This window comes from Lepidochelys kempii, chromosome 2 (assembly GCF_965140265.1).
Source record: "Lepidochelys kempii isolate rLepKem1 chromosome 2, rLepKem1.hap2, whole genome shotgun sequence".
NCBI classification, from domain to species: domain Eukaryota; kingdom Metazoa; phylum Chordata; order Testudines; family Cheloniidae; genus Lepidochelys; species Lepidochelys kempii.
Window position 1 is genome coordinate 148,931,054 of NC_133257.1, and position 20,114 is coordinate 148,951,167.

At 42.2% G+C, this 20,114-nt stretch overlaps 1 protein-coding gene across 2 annotated transcripts in view; it reads right to left on the reverse strand.

Moving 5' to 3' along the window:
* Window positions 1-20,114, reverse strand: part of LPCAT1 (lysophosphatidylcholine acyltransferase 1) — a 178,638-nt gene that overhangs the window by 76,754 nt on the left and 81,770 nt on the right. For both annotated transcript variants that reach the window (XM_073332457.1, XM_073332458.1), the window contains exons 10-11: window positions 18,307-18,432; window positions 6,409-6,562 (exon numbers count right to left, since the gene is read on the reverse strand). In XM_073332457.1, the coding sequence (XP_073188558.1) occupies window positions 6,409-6,562; window positions 18,307-18,432 (280 nt within the window). The remainder of the gene's footprint in view (window positions 1-6,408; window positions 6,563-18,306; window positions 18,433-20,114) is intronic.

The following is a 20,114-nucleotide window of genomic DNA, read 5'->3' on the forward strand; positions in this document are numbered from 1 at the left end:
ACTGATCACTTAGATATATTATATATAAGCGGATAAGTAACATTAGTGTAAAACTCATGAGAACAGGTTTATTGTCTTGCACTAATCATGTTTCCCTCACACTGAAGAGATCACTCTGTATAACTGACCTGTCCTCTTAGTTCCAAATCCACCAATCTTAGTGTCATATGCAATGATTTTATACTTTCATCTAGATCACTGATAAAGATAGCATTGAGTCAAGAACACACGAGACTTCCCCGCGCCCTCCCCCCCCCACACACACACTAGATACACTCCCTAGATCTAATATACTTGGGCTTGTATAAGGCATTTGACTTGGTACTGCACAACATTCTGATTCAAAAAGTCAGTGCTATACAATACCAATAAAGCACATATTTAATGGAATGAGAAGTGGCTCAAAAGGGGGTATTTCTAGTGAGATTCCACCTGAGGTCTGGACCGGATTAGCCAGTCATTGAGATATGGGAATACATGAACCCCCTTTTTCCTGAGGAAAGCCGCTACTACTGCCATACATTTGTTGAAGACCTGCGCGGTGGCCAACAGGCCAAATGAGAGAGCCGCAAACTGGTAATGTGTCTGGTTCATGGCAAATCTTAGGAACCTTCTGTCGCCTTGGAAAATTGATATGTGGAAGTATGTGTCCTTTAGATAGAGGCCGGCATACTAATCCCCTGGATCCAGCAAAGTAATGATAGTGCCCAAGGAGACCATGCGGAACTTCAAGCTCTTGAGATAGCGGTTGAGATGATGCAGGTCTAGGTTCGGTCTGAGATCCCCTTTGGCCTTTGGAATTAGGAAGTAACTGGAATAAAACCCCTTTCCTCTTAGATAGTGTGCAACCTCTTCCACGGCTCCCACCCAAAGGAGGGACTGAACTTCTTGTTCCAATGGTTGTTTGTGAGAAAGATCCCTAAAGAGGGATGGGGACAGGGTGTGGGAAGGCAGGGTGGATAAAAATTGAAGGATACAAATTCTATTGTGTTTAGAACCCAACAGTCCAAGGTAATGTGGGTCCAAGCACGGAGGAAGTGGGAGAGTCGTTTGGAAAACAAACGGGTAACTGGATCCAGAACTGAGAGAATTGATATGTCATCTTCAAGAATCTTGTCCAAACCAGTGCTTTAACTACTTGAGTGTTTAGGGGCAGAATGCGTCAACCCTGAAGAGGAAATTGCTCTTCCTCATCCACTGGTCCTGCCTGGCAGGTTGCGCAAAATAGTGTCCTGTTTGTTGAGGCCTGTAGTGTTTTCTGGACCCTGAGATTTTAGGGTCGCCTTGGAGTCCTTACGTCCGTGGAGTTTAGCATCTGTTTGCTCTGAGAAGAGCAAGGGCCCTTCAAATGGGAGATACTGGAGGGTTTGCTGCACCTCTTAAGGAAACCCTGAAGACTGTAACCACAAGCTTCTGTGCCTGGTAACAGCCATGGCCATTGATCTGGCCCCAGAATCGGCAGCATTCAAGGCTGCCTGCAGGGATGCCCAGGCTACTGTCTTCCCTTCTTTGACTAGGAAGAGAACTCCTGTCTGGCCTCTTGATGGAGCATGTCCTTAAATTTCTGCATTGCTTCCCACATTAAAATCATAGCAACCTAGCAAAGCTTGCTGGTTCACTATTCGGAGTTGTAACCCACCCACTGAATATGCTTTTTGGCCAAACAAGTCCAGCTTTTTGGTGTCCTTTGCCTTGGGCATGGGGCCTGTTTGACCTTGATGGTCCCCCTCATTGGTGGCTGCCACTATTAGAGATCCTGGTGGAGGGTGTGAAAACAAAAATTCATACCCCTTGGCTGGTATGAAATATTTGCACTCCGTCCTTTTGGCTATAGGAGGGAGGGAAGCGGGGGTCTGCTAGAACACTCTAACTGGGTCCATGATCACCCCATTAAGGGGTAAAGCCACTCTTGAGGGACCTGCTGCTGACAAAATGTCCAGTAACCAGGTGTCGTCTCTCTGAACACCTCAGCGTGGATACCCAAATTCAAGGCCACCTACTTTAATAAGTCTTATGGCGCGGTACTGGAAGTGTCCTACTTTCTGAGGCCACAGAATATGAATGTGTCAAAATGGTGCCCTGACACAAGAGAAACTCCCAAGGGTTCCAAAAAGGCCAGTCCTGGAGACCAAGTATTCAGGGGCACCATAGTGCCTGAGGCCCAGCAAGGGAGTAGTGCAAGAGGTCTTGATGATGGGGAGAGCAGAAACCCCACTTCAGACTCTGATGAGGAAGACGAGCTATGCTGGGGAGACCAAGGCAGTGCTGACCCTCTCGGTGCCAGCGAATGGCACTGCGGAGAGGTCCGAGTTGAGGCTACCATAGGAGGTTTTTGCCTAGAGGGTGGCTGTGGTGCCACATGAAAGTTGGAGGATGGTTCTCTGCCACTCATTGGTACCAGCAGTGCCAAGTCCTAACTCTCCGGGGACCCTGGGACTGGGAGAGTGAGTAGGTCTCTAGCAGCCACAAACGCCTCTGGGGTTGATGGTTCTGAGAACTGACCAGTCCGCTGTTCGTTGAAGGATGGCATTTCCCATGCTGGAATTAGTGGAGCTTGAGAGAAGCACCAAGGCTGGCTGAGGTCCTGGAGAAGGATAGTGGCCTGACACAGGTCTCCCTCTTTCCAGATCCCTTTGCCTGCTTCCTTTTGGCACTGGGGAATGACTCATCTGGTGCTTACAGTGCTGCTTCTCCTGCACTGGGAGGAGGATCGGTGCAGGGCTCTCAACTAGTGGAAGGAGTGCTCCACATCGAGGCGGAGATGCTTGGTGCCAAGTCCGAGCGCGGCTCTGATGCTGATCTTAAGGCTGCCTCCTGGTCTTTCTTGGTGCAGGGTCTGAAGTCCCTGCAGATTTGGCAATTGTCTTTCCGATGAGCACTTGAGACAGCTAGAGTGCGTGTTGTTCCAGGGCATCAAATTGCCACAGGAAGCACAGGGCTTGAAGCTTGGTATGCCACGGGAACGGACAATCCTCTCCAACAAAGTCCAGAGGTGTCCAAAACTCACTAACAACTAAAACTCCTAATAAACTACAACAACGATATACATGAGAAAGAAGAAAAATCACAAGGTGAGATTGTCTGAGCAAGAGGAAAATTTCAGCAATCATCCCGGGTGGTAAGCAGCAACTGAAAGGGCATGGGGTCGGTGTGGCCTTTTATACCAGTGCTATTTGTGCACAGAACCAGAGGGTGCTGGAGTCGACCCGACAGATACCACTGAGGGAAAAAATTCCAACAACTGTGCTCAGGGAGCACATACACCTACATTGGAATGGACATCTGCAAGCACTTGAAGAAATTGAAATCTGAGGAAGCTTTGTAATTTACTCTAAGGCTGTGGTTCAGACATTAGACAATAATTTGGTTTCAGCATTAAAATATTAATACTGTATACTTATTCAGTGAACATTCTTTGGTCTTGCCAGAATAGCAGCATATAAAGAACCATGACATCATTTGGTAAGAATTTGAGTTTGGTACCAAAGTGTTGCAGCTTGGGTATCTAAAGTTAGGTAATTTTCACCTGACTTACCCTGCTGATGAAGTGTGTGCTATTAGCTCCAACCCAGAAGGAGAGTTTGAGACTTTCTATGCAGAGAGAATTAGAAGAAGACACATTTGGCCAGTACAGCTATTTGCTAGACTGCAGAAGAATGCTGGGATTCAGGTATCCTGGGTTCAATTTCACATTCTGGAGACGTGCACTGTAGTGGTTATAGGCCCTTCTCTGCCCCTATCCCTGCCTGCTTCTGCTTGCCCCATTTTCCTCTCTGACTCTATTGGTCCCTGTTCCCCTATGGTCCTATTTCCCCCCACGCATGCCACCTACTTCTATCTCTCTCCGCTACTCCTCACTCCTTGGGATCGAGTCAGGCTGCTCTCTCCTTCTCACTGTCTAGACACCAGCAGGAGATGCACTAATAGAAAAGGTTTCAGAGTAACAGCCGTGTTAGTCTGTATTCGCAAAGAGAAAAGGAGTACTTGTGGCACCTTAGAGACTAACCAATTTATTTGAGCATAAGCTTTCGTGAGCTACATCCGAAGTTAGTTAGTCTCTAATAGAAAAGGAGAGAGTCTTTTTGTTTTTATTTTTGTTGCCTAACACCACAGAGGCCCCCAGCAACCAGGAAGGGCAATTGCAAGTTTAGCCCCTGCAGGAAGCTCAGGTGTTCTGAAGGGATAGCACTGGCAGTCTGGTTGCTTACAGAAGCTGTATGCAGATGGAAAGCGTTCAGGCAGACAGAATCTTCCGAGAATTTAGCTATCAGCCTCAAACAAACACCTACTAAGCATGTTTGCGGATGATACTAAACTGGGAGGAGTGGTAGATACGCTGGAGGGGAGGGATAGGATACAGAAGGACCTAGACAAATTGGAGGATTGGGCCAAAAGAAATCTGATGAGGTTCAATAAGGATAAGTGCAGGGTCCTGCACTTAGGACGGAAGAATCCAATGCACAGCTACAGACTAGGGACCGAATGGCTAGGCAGCAGTTCTGCGGAAAAGGACCTAGGGGTGACAGTGGACGAGAAGCTGGATATGAGTCAGCAGTGTGCCCTTGTTGCCAAGAAGGCCAATGGCATTTTGGGATGTATAAGTAGGGGCATAGCGAGCAGATCGAGGGACGTGATCGTCCCCCTCTATTCGACATTGGTGAGGCCTCATCTGGAGTACTGTGTCCAGTTTTGGGCCCCACACTACAAGAAGGATGTGGATAAATTGGAGAGAGTCCAGCGAAGGGCAACAAAAATGATTAGGGGTCTGGAACACATGAGTTATGAGGAGAGGCTGAGGGAGCTGGGATTGTTTAGCCTGCAGAAGAGAAGAATGAGTGGGGATTTGATAGCTGCTTTCAACTACCTAAAAGGGGGTTCCAAAGAGGATGGCTCTAGACTGTTCTCAATGGTAGCAGATGACAGAACGAGGAGTAATGGTCTCAAGTTGCAGTGGGGGAGGTTTAGATTGGATATTAGGAAAAACTTTTTCACTAAGAGGGTGGTGAAACACTGGAATGCGTTACCTAGGGAGGTGGTAGAATCTCCTTCCTTAGAGGTTTTTAAGGTCAGGCTTGACAAAGCCCTGGCTGGGATTTAACTGGGAATTGGTCCTGCTTCGAGCAGGGGGTTGGACTAGATGACCTTCTGGGGTCCCTTCCAACCCTGATATTCTATGATTCTATGTGCGAACTATAATTTTCAGAGGCTTACAACTTGGCCAGATTTGGGTGGCATTTTACGAACGATGGCAAAAGGCACATCCCTGACACAAGGATGACCCCTTTTCCCCCACACCACATTTCAAGCCCCCTGCTTCAAAGCATTTTTAAAAAGATATATTCTAGTTCAAAAGGAATTATTTTGGGGAAGTTCTATGGCCTGTATTGTGCAGGTCAGTGTACTGTAGTGGTTATAGGCCCTATAGTAACCAGTGTACTATAGTGGTTATAGGTTATATATCACAATCATCCTTTATAGCCTTGGAATCTATAAATCTAGAGTTTCACAATGAAAGTGTTATAAGAATAAAACATGCACAAAACATATTTTCCCCTAACCTCATTATCTGAAATGGCTGAAGTGTTTTTGCTGAAGCTTCCCCCAATGTTTTTAAAATTAATTAAGCCAGAGACAGACATTCAGCATAGAAAATTCTAGCCCTAACAGATTACATTTAGTAAAATTATAAGCAACGGAAAACAGCATCTTATAGTGGAAAGCATCTGGTAGCATAAACTGTAGGCACTGCTACCAGCACTGCCTACAAATATTTGTCTGATTTGCAAAAGATGCCGAGTACTTGCAAGTGCCATTAAGGTCAAAGAGAACTCCAGATGCTCAGGACACCTGAAAATTTAATCAATTTATCTAAGCAACTCAGTAGGAGTTCGGTGCCTTACTTTAGGCATCCATGTGTGAAAAGTCTGTTTTGAATTTCCATTTGCGTGGCATCCTATAACATAAAAACTGACTCCTCCTTCATTGCACATGCACGCACGCACCTCCCCACTTTGTTTCTATTAAGGAAGATTTCATATGGCCAAAATATTTCTGTATGCTAATCAGCTATAGTATTAGAAATATATCTTATTGAATAATATTTTGTGCTCATTTTTTCTCTACACAAAGTTTTGTTTTTCATAATTGGTACTCCAAAACAAAACTGGTTTTGTCCGATTTCTGTACCATTAACCTTTCACTTAAGCCATGTTTTGTTTAGTTTACTGGATTAATTTAGACTTACTAGATAAGAAAAAAGCACAAGGATATCAAGAATGGGATTTAAAAAGTGCTCAGCACACGCTGTACTCTTCTCAGACTGAAGTCAATGACTGCATTTTTTAAAACCCCAATAGAAAGATATAAGGATGAATTTTTAATTCTCTACAACATTCCGGTATTTCTTACCTCAACAAAAAGAGCAAACATATTTTCTAACGTGTCAGAAATTGGGACTTCCAAGTATGCAGCAAACTCTTTAAGACTGACTCTTTTCTCTTTCTTTTTCTTGGCACTTTCAGAGTATCTATCAAGATCTTTTTCAAGCTTCTCTGGTTTCAGCCTACGACAAACAACAACAACAGCAAAAAGGAAAACATTTGACATTTTCAGACTACTTTAAAAGGAATATTGCAGCCTACTTCTAAAATCACTAAATGTTCCTTGCATTGTGTAAAACACTAAATGAGAGCACTGACTTACTTATTCTGATTCAGAATTAACCAAAATGCCTGGGGCTCAATATTTAAGGCTTCAAAGACAAATCACCCACTTAGTTTCCAAAATAGCTCAAAAACCTAATATTCATTATTATTATTTGTATTAAGTGTAGTGTCTAAGAGCACTAGTCATGGACCCGGACCCCACTCTGCTGAGTCTTTACCCTTTCATGCAACTGTCAATTGCAGACTATTAGTAGAACAGTGACAAACAATTATTTCCACGCTTGCTAATGTTACCGAATGGGAAAGACCTGATACATGTTGTTTAAAACCAAGATTACTAATAGTAACAGTAATTAATCCTGTTTGTCAGAGTCCTCACTTTTCACATCCTACCCTGCGCATGCAGTTACTGACAGCATTATGGGGCCACCTAACAACAAGCAAGGAGACCAAAAGATCCATCAGTTGAGGCTAGTTAGTATATAATCATGAGTTCACCCATTTCCTTTCCAATTACAGATCCAGACCTGGTCTACACATAAATTTTGTACTGGTATAACTGTTTTGGTTAGGGATATGACTTTTTAATCAAAATAGTAATATAGTTAAAGTGCTAATGATGGAAGCTGAAAGCTTATAAAATGTTATGCTTTGAGTTGCATGAAGAATAAGTTCTGTGCCCTTCCACCATAGCATCCACAAAATCTCAACCAGCAGATCTGTTTTGAATGGTGGATAGCCAAGTTAACTCAGCACAATGTGGCCTTTCCAGTTAGAGGGCAAATCCTTATTTCCAAAAGGTAAATGAAATCAATAGTAAAGGGCAGTGTCTATGCCCTAGTTTGTTCCCCTTTCTGCTACTGAGGCAGCACATAAAGGGAGCAGGAAACACACTGGGGATTCCCCCATGTTGGGGGCAATTATGGGTGATTTACAACTTACAACTGGCACAGTCAGGTCACACAACTCCTTTTTTCCTTGCAGGCCCTAGTGTTGTGGTCTGGCTATCCCCAGTGGCTCAAGTCAGAGCAGCCCCCATCCTGGATTGGAGGAGACAATCAGGAAATCAGAATAGGCTACTGATGCCCCCCTAACTCTCCCCCTTTCCTGGCTTGCTCATGATTGCTGCAAGGGGGAGAGAGGGTAATCCTTTGCACTCCTCAAGGCTCTGCCAGGGACTGTTGAGCTCCTATTCAGCTCTCTGTGAGGCCCACCACTCATTAGGGAAGCACACAAAGCAGACAGAGCTATTCTCTCCTCCGTTCCTATAATGCAGTAATCAGCCAATGGAGGATCTGCAGTAGGGAAGGGAGAACAGCCACTCAGAGTGCTTTAAGCTTAGACCAGAACTGTCCTGAGGCTGCAGCTGAAATTGAAAGAAGCAGTAGGGAGACAGAGCCCCTAACCACTTCTCTACAGCTAATTCAAACACTTCAGTTTAAAAATCACAGGATGCAACTTAGGAAGTACATTTCAATTCATAATCTAATACAAATTTCCTTCTTAGCACCATGGTCTCAATGGCCACAATTTAGAGCATCAAGGACCATAAGTGGACCACAAGCTGGACACCACTAATCTAAGAGTCTGGCTGTGAGGCCTAATTTGAGATTCTTCTGTTGTGAGGACTTCTTCCCCCTCGCCCCAAGAAAATTGCTCAGGTTCAGACCAAACTGTCTGCACCCAAGGAAATAGGGCAATGTCTTGACAGAAAGAATCTGATTTTTAGTTATTGCCCTGTATTTAATGTACCCTTATTATTGAAAAAGTTATGATATTATTGAAAAGGTTATGCTCTCTGGAAGTAGTAATACAACTCTCCTTTCTTTTCATTCTGGATACAGTAGAGAGACTGCAACAGTGGTCAGTTATTTGTTCCTAGTGATGAAGTATCCACATCATTATTAGATTTATCATGTGCCCGTCAACACTGACTATGGAGTGCTGATTCCTTTGCAAACCTCTAGACAGAGCTGGTCTCACATGGCTTCATTCTCTTATTTTTAGGATATCTCAGAAGGTAGTTTCATTGCTCTTCCGTCATGAGGGATCTCATGTGGAGTTTTGCATGGCTCCATTTGTATCTCTACATTGTTCAGCCTTGTGTTGGGTGGAGTTTGGAGGAAGAACAGGAAAGGCAAGGGCTTTGATGGTTTTCAGTATATTGATAACACTCAGCACTATAGCTCCATCTATTTCAATAGTCTTACTAAATATCTAGCTGAGAATCACTTACATATAGACACCTGGCTAAAGTTCAACCCAGACAAAACTATGGTGATGGTGATGTTTGCAAGTGGGGGAGCACAATTAGAAGGCTTGGTGCAGATTACATGTTCCGAGTGTTTCTATCCACCATTTGTCACTTGAGTTCATAACTTGGAATCTGGTTAAATTCTCAACTATTGTCTGATGATCGGGTTTCGTGAATATCCAGGATGGCTTTTTTCCAATCTACATCCATCCAGGAGATTGCAACTATTATATTTTAAACAGGGAAGTGCTTAAAAATAAATAAAAGCAAGGTACCAAAAAACGAGGACATTGCCAAAGCAATGAAGCACTGAGGAAAAAAAGGTAAAGAAAAGGTTAAGGGGGACCCCAATGTTTCATGGAAATGCACCAAAGTACTTGAGGCAAAGGTCTCAAAAATGTAGAGAGCTGACCAGACCTGACTGGAACGGAGGATCTGAAAAGGATATCTGATGAATTATTATTTGGATCTAGTAAATAGCTAGTGATTGCCAATGAGATATTCCTGCAACCAGCTCCTTTGAGGAATGCAGTCAGTCAAGGAATTGATGAGAGTGTTTGGAAGCCAGTGCTCATAGTTAGCAGGGTGATGTGTGTTGGCCAATAGAGGGCCTGCCTCGTGCCTTACTCTGTAATCATAAGAACCAAACTTAACAGAAAAGAGAATTGTGTCAGTTTCATGCTACACAAAGATAAGCTGGAAAACTAGGAGGATCTTACAAGTGAGACTCCTAAATAGGTGGTATCTTTAGAGAAACACACTTTCAAGGGTGGTCTGGACACCACCATTATGAGGCCTACATTGATAGGGATAGTCTTTTCTGACTTCACTCAAGTGAGATGGAAGCACCATTGCCACATATTGTGATTTAACTAGATGCCTAAAAATCTACAATCCCACAATCACATAAGATTGGTTAAAAAAATCCTAGTTTAGACGGGAAGTGAAAACAACCATAAAAATGTAAAAAGACACACACAAAAAAGGTGAAGTCAATAGCAATGAATATACATTAGAAGTTAAGAATGCAGAAAATTGGTAAGGGAAGCTTAACAATGAAAAAGTCATTGGCCACTGGAGTTAGGACAATTAGAAGGAATTTAAAAAAACAATCATGCATAAAAGGAATCCTAACACTGGTATAGGTTCATTTATAAATGTAGGTAAAAAAACTGTCACTGATGCAGAAGAGGCAGAAGTGTTCAATAAATATTTCAGTTCTGTATTTGGAAATTAAATAGAAAGTATTTCAGCATCTAGTTTAACTATAACTAAGAAGGAATTTAAACAGCTTTACAAAAAAATTATATGCAGTGTTGTAGCTGTGTTGGGATATTTGAAAGACAATGAAAGACAAAAGCTTGTCTCAGATTGGTGCAGTCAAAGATACTACTTCATCTACCTTGTCTTACTGAAAGTTAAACATTCAGATGGAGCACATCCAAATGCCTTGCACTCAAGAGTCTGAAAGCGAGTTGGCAAAGGAGCACTAAACCATTGATGTTAATTTTTAAACAAACTTTGGAAGACTGGAAGAAAGTATATATGCACTATGAGGTGGGTAGAAAGCTGGCTAGATTGTCAGGCTCAACGGGTAGTGATCAATGGCTCCATGTCTAGTTGGCAGCCGGTATCAAGTGGAGTGCCCCAAGGGTCGGTCCTGGGGCCGGTTTTGTTCAATATCTTCATAAATGATCTGGAGGATGGTGTGGATTGCACTCTCAGCAAATTTGCAGATGATACTAAACTGGGAGGAGTGGTAGATACGCTGGAGGGGAGGGATAGGATACAGAAGGACCTAGACAAATTGGAGGATTGGGCCAAAAGAAATCTGATGAGGTTCAATAAGGATAAGTGCAGGGTCCTGCACTTAGGACGGAAGAATCCAATGCACTAGGGACCGAATGGCTAGGCAGCAGTTCTGCGGAAAAGGACCTAGGGGTGACAGTGGACGAGAAGCTGGATATGAGTCAGCAGTGTGCCCTTGTTGCCAAGAAGGCCAATGGCATTTTGGGATGTATAAGTAGGGGCATAGCGAGCAGATCGAGGGATGTGATCATTGACATTGGTGAGGCCTCATCTGGAGTACTGTGTCCAGTTTTGGGCCCCACACTACAAGAAGGATGTGGATAAATTGGAGAGAGTCCAGCGAAGGGCAACAAAAATGATTAGGGGTCTAGAACACATGACTTATGAGGAGAGGCTGAGGGAGCTGGGATTGTTTAGCCTGCAGAAGAGAAGAATGAGGGGGGATTTGATAGCTGCTTTCAACTACCTGAAAGGGGGTTCCAAAGAGGATGGCTCTAGACTGTTCTCAATGGTAGCAGATGACAGAATGAGGAGTACAATCCCAGCTCCCTCAGCCTCTCCTCATAAGTCATGTGTTCTAGACCCCTAATCATTTTTGTTGCCCTTCGCTGGACTCTCTCCAATTTATCCACATCCTTCTTGTAGTGTGGGGCCCAAAACTGGACACAGTACTCCAGATGAGGCCTCACCAATGTCAACGATCACATCCCTCGATCTGCTCGCTATGCCCCTACTTATACATCCCAAAATGCCATTGGCCTTCTTGGCAACAAGGGCACACTGCTGACTCATATCCAGCTTCTCGTCCACTGTCACCCCTAGGTCCTTTTCCGCAGAACTGCTGCCTAGCCATTCGGTCCCTAGTGCATTGGATTCTTCCATCCTAAGTGCAGGACCCTGCACTTATCCTTATTGAACCTCATCAGATTTCTTTTGGCCCAATCCTCCAATTTGTCTAGGTCCTTCTGTATCCTATCCCTCCCCTCCAGCGTATCTACCACTCCTCCCAGTTTAGTATCATCCGCAAATTTGCTGAGAGTGCAATCCACACCATCCTCCAGATCATTTATGAAGATATTGAACAAAACCGGCCCCAGGACCGACCCTTGGGGCACTCCACTTGATACCGGCTGCCAACTAGATGTCCTGCAGGGGGCTAAGACGATCAAGACCCTAGGTAAAGGGACACTTGGTTTGTGCAGAAGGAGGGCAGGAAGCCCCACAAGCTGAAGGGCAGGAGAGGGAGTAGCCCAGGGGAAGGAACTGCTAGTTCAAGTGGTTTACTGCTATCCCTAGGGCCCCTGGGCTGGGACCCAGAGTAGAGGGCGGGCCTGGGTCCCTCCCTCTCCACTCCCCTCCTTTAGGACACTATGGGGCAGTTAATACTCCAGTTCAAGGGCAAGAAATGGTGCCCTGAACAGCCCACACCCCAGAAGAGAAAGCGCGAGACCCATCATAGTAGTGCTGGCAATTTGCCACACTATAGAACGTGGGACTGTGTTTGAGAAAGCAGGGATTCTGAAAAAGGTTTAGGGGTCATAGTGAACAATCAACTCAATATGATCTGCTATTGTGATGCTGTGGCAAAAAGGACTAATACATGATCCTTTGACGTATAAACGGGGGGCCATGAGTAGAAGTAGGGAAATGATTTTAACTCTGTTTATGGCATTGCTAAGAGTGATACTGGAATACTGTAAAAAGAAAAGGAGTACTTGTGGCACCTTAGAGGCTAACCAATTTATTTGAGCATGAGCTTTCGTGAGCTACAGCTCACTTCATCAGATGCATACCGTGGAAACTGTAGAAGACATTATATACACAGAGACCATGAAACAATACCTCCTCCCACCCCACTCTCCTGTTGGTAATAGCTTATCTAAAGTGATCATCCAGTTTTGGTGTTCACATTTTAAAATGGATTTTCAATAACCAGAGAAGGTGCAGAAAAGAGCCACAAAAATTATTTGAGGGCTGGAGAAAATGCTTTACAGTGAGAGGCTTACGGAGATCAATCTGATTAGCTTATCAAAAAGATCCGGGAGCGACTTGATTACAGTGTATAAGTACTTTCAGAGGGTGAGAATACTGGCTACAAAAGGCTCTTTAATCTGGCAGAGAAAAGCATAACATGGCTGAAAGCCGGAATCAGACAAACTTCAAATCAGAAATGAGGCACACATTTTTAACTATGAGGGTGATTTGGCATTGGAACAAGCCACCAAAAGATGTGGTGGACATTCCATCTCTTGATGTCTTCAAAGCAAGACTGCATGCCTTTCTGGAAGATATGCTTTAACCAAACAAGTTACTGGGCTTGATTTAGGTTTAACTAAGTGAAATGGTCAGAATACATAATCTAGTGGTCCCTTCTGGCCTTCAAAATCCACAAATCTATGAAAACAGAGCAATTCAATGTAGCAGACAAAGCTATAACATGATCCAGTGACTGGAATTCAAAGCTAGACAAATTCATACTGGAAATAAAGTGTAAATTTTAACTGGAACAATCTACTAAGGGATGTGGTAAATTCTACATCATTTGAAATCTTTATAATTAAGACTGGATATCTTCCTAGAAGTCATGCTCTTGTTCAACCACAAGTTTTTGGGCTTGATGTAGGAATTATTGAGTGACATTTTAGGGGCGAGTCAAACGATATAATTGCAACAGTCCTTTCTGGCCTTCAAATCAAGAATAAACTGCGTAGTGACTGCACCTCAAGCAAGCGTATGTTGAGGGTCCTACTGCAAGCCACATTCCACTGTGCAAAAAAACAGGATTGCAGTCTTCCTATTAGTGGGGAAAAGCCAAGAACAGCTGAGATTTCCCCCAGTGTACAGATGCCAGAGTGAATAAAAATTCATGGATTTAAAAATAAATAGATTTTTTAAAATTTATGATCAGATTTTTTATTTTATTTAAATTATAATTTTTTCTTTATAAAAATACACGCATTTACAATTAAATCTGAATTCAATATAAAAACATGATATGGCCTAAACTTATTATAATCTCTTAAAACATTTAAATAAAAAATAAATACGCTGAATTCATAAGCCTCTATCAAAACTATGAGTTAAAGGCTTCTTTTCTACATAAAGAAAGTATTGGGGGAAAACATCTAATTTTTGAGGCTAAGCTTTATAAATAAGGCACAACAGGTCAGCCTAAGTAAGTTAGGAGACTGTCTCATTTTCAAAAAACTGAAGCAAATAGGAACTTAAACTCCAGTCCCTTTCATTTAGGCGTATTTGAAACATATTTCCCAGGCTGACCTGAAATAATCAGTTTAATTCACTGACTACAATTAATCCCTCTGTTTAATAAATAATTTAGTTATAAACTTGAAACATGTTTTGATAAGATAAAATTACTTATCCAAAACATTTAAGGTTTTGTTCAATAAAAAATGAATTTTATATGCTGTTTCTTGTTTAATTAAATTCCAGTTACCATTCTAAGGCAGCATGACACAAATCATGGGCAAAAAGTTAATTATCTAACAAACAAGCAATATTATATCATTCAACATTTTCTAACATACTAAAACTGTACAATAAATAAGAATCTGAAAATATTAAGCTATATAACTGCTTAAATAAATGTATACAGTTATAGGGTACCATCCTAGTTATCAAAAAGATGTCCCAAATATAGTATAAAGGCTCTATTTAGTTGTAAATCAACATTTGTTAATGCTTATATCAATCACTGAGAATGCACTTTTCTTTAGAAAATAACTGGAGTAAAAATGGAAAAGTTGATTAAAACTAATTTTTTAAATCAATGCTTTCCACTTAGTGATTTAAATCAATCCACCCTGATAAACACCTAATTCAGGGAGTCAGTCCACCCTGACCGACACCCAAATCAAGGAGTCACAGAGCGTCTGAAAAATCAAGGAAGAATGCCCATTTTAGTAGAGTTTCATTGTTGGTTTTCGCAACAGCCACTAACATCCAGAATTCAAGAGGACATAATTTGGGTGAACAGCTTTGAGGCTGATTGGTAGCCTGCTGAGCAGGCACAGAAGCCAAGCAATGTTGCAAGGAGACTAAAATGAGCCCTAGGATTAGCACTTGCATACTAAAGGCGAGGGGCTTACATTGAGTACAGGTCAGCTCAGAGCCTTTAGGGTAAATTTGGTGCGGAGAATAAAATGTTTCTGCTGACTCCCTGTAGCATTCTCTATTGTACTGTTGGAGACCCTTTTAGCTGTAAGGTCTCTACAGAAAAAGCACTTATCCTTACTGTTGTTCTTCTATCTTCTATATTTCCTACACTAGAAATTATTTTCTCCTTTCCTTCCTTGTATGTACAGCTGCTGGAAAATAAAGGATTAATTAGTGAAAGGAAATAATTAGAGTTGGGAAAGGAAACAATTAGAGTTGGGAAAGAAAACATGAGGCTACACTCCATGATTCCAGGTGAGGAGGCAAACAAGAAAACTTGAAAGAAAGTTGCCAGATTGGTGCTTACTCGGGTTGTTGTATAGCTGTTAATAGCAGTTAACTTACGTGATTAACTCAAAAAAATTAACCATTATTAAAAAAATTAATCACAAACTAATTGCCGTTTTAATTGCATTGTTAAACAATAGAATACCAATTGAAATTTATTAAAATATTTTGGATGTTCTTCTACATTTTAAAGTATATTGATTTCAATTGCAATACAGAATACGAAGTGTACACTGCTCAGTTTATATTTATTTTTTATTACAAATATTTGCATTGTGAAAGTGATAAACAAAAAACTATTTTTCAATTCACCTCAGACAAGTACTGTAGTGCAAACCCTTTATTGTAAGAGTACAACTTACAAATGTAGATTTTTTTTTTGTTACATAGCTGCACTACAAAAACAAAACAATGCAAAACTTTAGAGCCTACAAGTCCACACTCGGTCCTACCTTTTGTTCAGCCAATCGCTAAGACAAACAAGTTTGTTTACCTTTACGGGAGATAATGCTGCCCACTTCTTATTTACAGTATCACCAGAAAGTGAGAACAGGCGTTCGCATGGGACTTTTGTAGCTGGCATTGCAAGGTATTTACGTTCCAGATATGTTAAACATTCATATGCCTCTTTGTGCTTCAGCTACCATTTGAGAAGACATGTTTCCATGCCGATGATGCTCGTTAAACAAAATAATGTGTTAATTAAATTTGTGACTGAACTCCTTGGGGGAGAATTCATAGAATCATAGAATATCAGGGTTGGAAGAGACCCCAGAAGGTCATCTAGTCCAACCCCCTTCTCGAAGCAGGACCAATTCCCAGTTAAATCATCCCAGCCAGGGCTTTGTCAAGCCTGACCTTAAAAACCTCTAACGAAGGAGATTCTACCACCTCCCTAGGTAGAGAATTGTATGTCTCCAGTTCTATTTTACCCCATCCTGCCATATATTTCATGTTATAGTAGTCTCGGATGATGATCCAGCACATGTTGTTCATTTTAAAAACACTTTCACTGCAAATTTGACAAAATGCAAAGAAGATACCAATGTGAGATTTCTAAAGATAGCTACAGCACTTGACCCAAGGTTTAAGAATCTAAAGTGCCTTCCAAAATCTGAGAGAGATGAGGTGTGGAGCATGTTTTCAAAAGTCTTAAAAGAGCAACACTCCAATGTAGAAACTACAGAACCCGAAGCACCAAAAAAGAAAATCAACTTTCTGCTGATGGCATCTGACTCAGATGATGAAAATGAACATGCTTTGGTCCGCACTGCTTTGGATTATTATTGAGCAGAACCGGTCATCAGCATTGATGCATGTCCTCTGGAATGGTGGTTGAAGCATGAAGGGACATATTAATGTTTAGCATATCTGGCATGTAAATATCTTGCGACACTGGCTACAACAGTGCCATGAAAACGCCTGTTCTCACTTTCAGGTGACATTGTAAACAAGAAGCGGGCAGCATTATCTCCCACAAATGTAAACAAACTTGAATGTCTGAGCCATTGGCTGAACAAGAAATAGGACTGAGTGAACTTGTGGGCTCTAAAGTTTTATACTGTTTTATTTTTGAATGCAATTTTTTTTTTTTTTACATAATTCAACATTTGTAAGTTCAACTTTCATGATAAAGAGATTGCACTACAGTGCTTGTATTAGGTGAATTGAAAAATACTATTTTTGATTTTTACATTGCAAATATTTGTAATAAAAAATAAATATAAAGTGGGAACTATACACTTTGTATTCTGTGTTATAATTGAAATCAATATATTTGAAAATGTAGAAAAAACCCAAAAACATTTAAATAAATGGTATTCTATTATTGACAGTGCGATTAATTGTGATTAATTTTTTTAATTGCTTGACAGCCATAGTGCTCACACATCAGCCTTAATCAATATTGGCAGAAGATAGAACCATAAGCTGTCCACAGCTGCTTTTTCTAGGCATGCTGGGAGAGGAGCAACCAGTTGAAGCACTGTGTACATTTGTTGTCTTATAAGATCATCCAAGACTTGTCTGAAGTATAACAAGTGTGGGATTTTAAAAATAAATCCAGTGAGATGATTCCAGGCACTTGAGGAAGACAGACAAAACACCAATAATATTGTTTAGCTAGGCCACACTTTAGCTAAGTAACACATCTGGGAACTATCTGGCAACAAGACATCCAGTGCAGGTTATCCTTCTTTCTGTAAGTTGTGCCACCCAGGTGGCCACTACTGGCTGCCCCACATCTCTCTCTCTTTACCACCAGGGGGAGGGGTGCCCCCAGTTCACTCCCCCACACACTGACCCCAGCACTGGGTTCTGACTGCCCAACCCCTTGTATGAAAATTAAGGGAAGAGTGGGTTGACTCCTTGCCATACAAGACATTAGGAGGCCCAATTCTATTTCCCACTTTCTTTAGGAGATTCCCTCTAATCTGTGGTGGAACTGGACACTCTATCAAATGCTTATTCACATGAGGCATCCATCAAGTTATGACAACATGAATTTTACAATATGTCCTAACCCACCAGTTCCCTGGGCTGCTCAAGAGAAGGTGAAACAACCCCACATTGCGCCCAGGCCAATCTGGCAGTGAGGGAAAAATTCCTTCCCATCCTCCCAAAAAATAACTAGGATGATGCCCAAAGCAAGGCCCCAAAACCTGGATATCCTACTCTCATCCCAAGAGGAAGAGCTTTGTTCACGGTGCAGAATGACACCTCAGGCAGGGGGAAGGGCTTACAAACTGTCAGCTGATGGCTCAGGAGCCAAAAGACTAACATGGCACCCTTCTGTCCAGCCAGCCAGTTAAGGTTCTCCCCCTCCCCGCTCAAGTCCATGAGGAAGGGAGGAAATAAGAGGGGCAATCCTTAAAGGAGCCAAAGACTTTCTTTCACCTGCTGGTCCAGACAAAGGCTCTCCAACCTCGGAAGGTGCATAGGAGGGGACCTCGAGTGAGGTACTTCTTGTAATATACATTAGTGCTTTCTCTTTGTAATATAAAATTCCATTTTCTAGTCATAAAGGTAACTAAGACAGTTGTGTGTGTATAAATGTCAGTGAAACAATATTATAATAATCATGCTTTATAAATAAAAATAATTTTATATGCTCACCCAAGGCTTCTCACAAGCTTTGCAAATTCTAAAAGGCAGGTGTTTGAAGGCAGACGAAGTTGTCCTTCAGCCAAAGCTAGCTGGCAGTCTTCAAATGTGTAGTCTGTTACTGAAACTCCCAAAGCCCTTGAGTAAAGAAATCCGATACAGTAAATATCATCTCTTTTGATACACAAATCTATCTTTTACACACACACACACACCCTCCCACCCCTTTATTACCTTGGCTCTGTACAGCATTAAACCCTATACAAATATATCAAAGCGAAAATTTAAAAAGTGAATAGACAATGGGGAAAATGTAAGTACACCTCTACCCCAATATAACGCGGTCCTCGGGAGCCAAAAAATCTTACCGTGTTATAAATGAAACCGCGTTATATCAAACTTGCTTTGCCCTCAAGCATTTCCGTTATTAATAGTCACTTCCTGCCCCGACTGACCCCTCAAAACCCCCGACCCATCCAACCCCCCCTGCTCCTTGTCCCGACTACCTCTCCGGAGACCCCCTGCCCCTAACCACACCTCCCAAGACCCCACCCCCTATCTAAGCCCCCCTGTTCCTGGTCCCCTGACCAACCCCTGAGACCCTCTGCCCCTTATCCAACCCTTCAGCCCCGGCCTGGCACCGTGTCGGAGCCAGATACACTGATCCGCCCCACCTCACCCCACCCCCGAGCGCTGCTTTACTGCGTTATATCCAAATTCGTGTTATATCAGGTCGCGTTATATCAGGGTAGAGGTGTATAAAAAACTAAAGATACATTCTACGGAAACCTGCTGCATGAATGTTTACTTTGACTCTTCAGATACAAGTCCAAGGAGATACAAAAGAAAAGAACACTAAGGATAATATAATAGGCGAACAAAAATAAGGAAATAAAATTCACATCAAAGCTTCCTGAAGTATGACCATGGAAAAAATACCACCGACCTACAGGGTCCCAGAGCCCAAGCTCCAGCCCCAGCCCAGAACTCTACACAGCACTGAAACAGCCCCACAACCCGATCCCCTGTGAGCCTGAGTCAGCTGGCACGGGCCAGCCATGGGTTTTTCTTTGCTGTGTAGACATACCCAGAAACTGAGGAGGATGGTGTCCTAAGGTGAAACTGACACAGGGAGCCCAAAGACTGAAATTGACCAGGAAGCCCAGAGCTGAGGAAAAATTGATGAAGGCTCCTTACTCATAGGTGCAACCGACAAGAATGCTTGTGAAAGTGATGATGGCACCCTATGAGAAGGGTGCTTTGGTGTAGAGACACACTCTGTTGGCATCTGCTTGAATGACTTCTCAGCTTGCCTGAGTCTTGTTTGTTTCTCCCATGAGGAGAAGGGGTCTCTGACTGCTCCAATAGGATCTTAGTCTGCTATGGCAAATTCTTATATTGACAAGGTCTCTTATGACCTTTGCAGCTTGGAGAGAGATTTTCCTCATCTCCGAAGTACTGGAGGCATGAATAGAGCAGGTGGAAGTCACCTGATCCCTCAAAGCCTCTTTGAAGATGTTCTAAAGGAGTTTTCCATAAGAAACAGATTTAAGCCTTGATTCACTAATCTGCCATGTATGTTCTTGAAAACCTTGAAAATCACACACACTGCTGTCAAGTGACTCTCCCCAAGGAAGATACAAGGAAGACAGTTGTGTCTTTCTTTTAGAAGTATCACTCTTGAAGCCAGGAGATAGAGGACGAGACATACTGTAGGCAGTCCAGTGAAATTTACTAATTTCCTACAACTAACCTAGTATTTAAGCTTTTTTTTTTTCAATACCAATAAGCCAAAAAGAAATAGAAAGGAGTATGTGAAA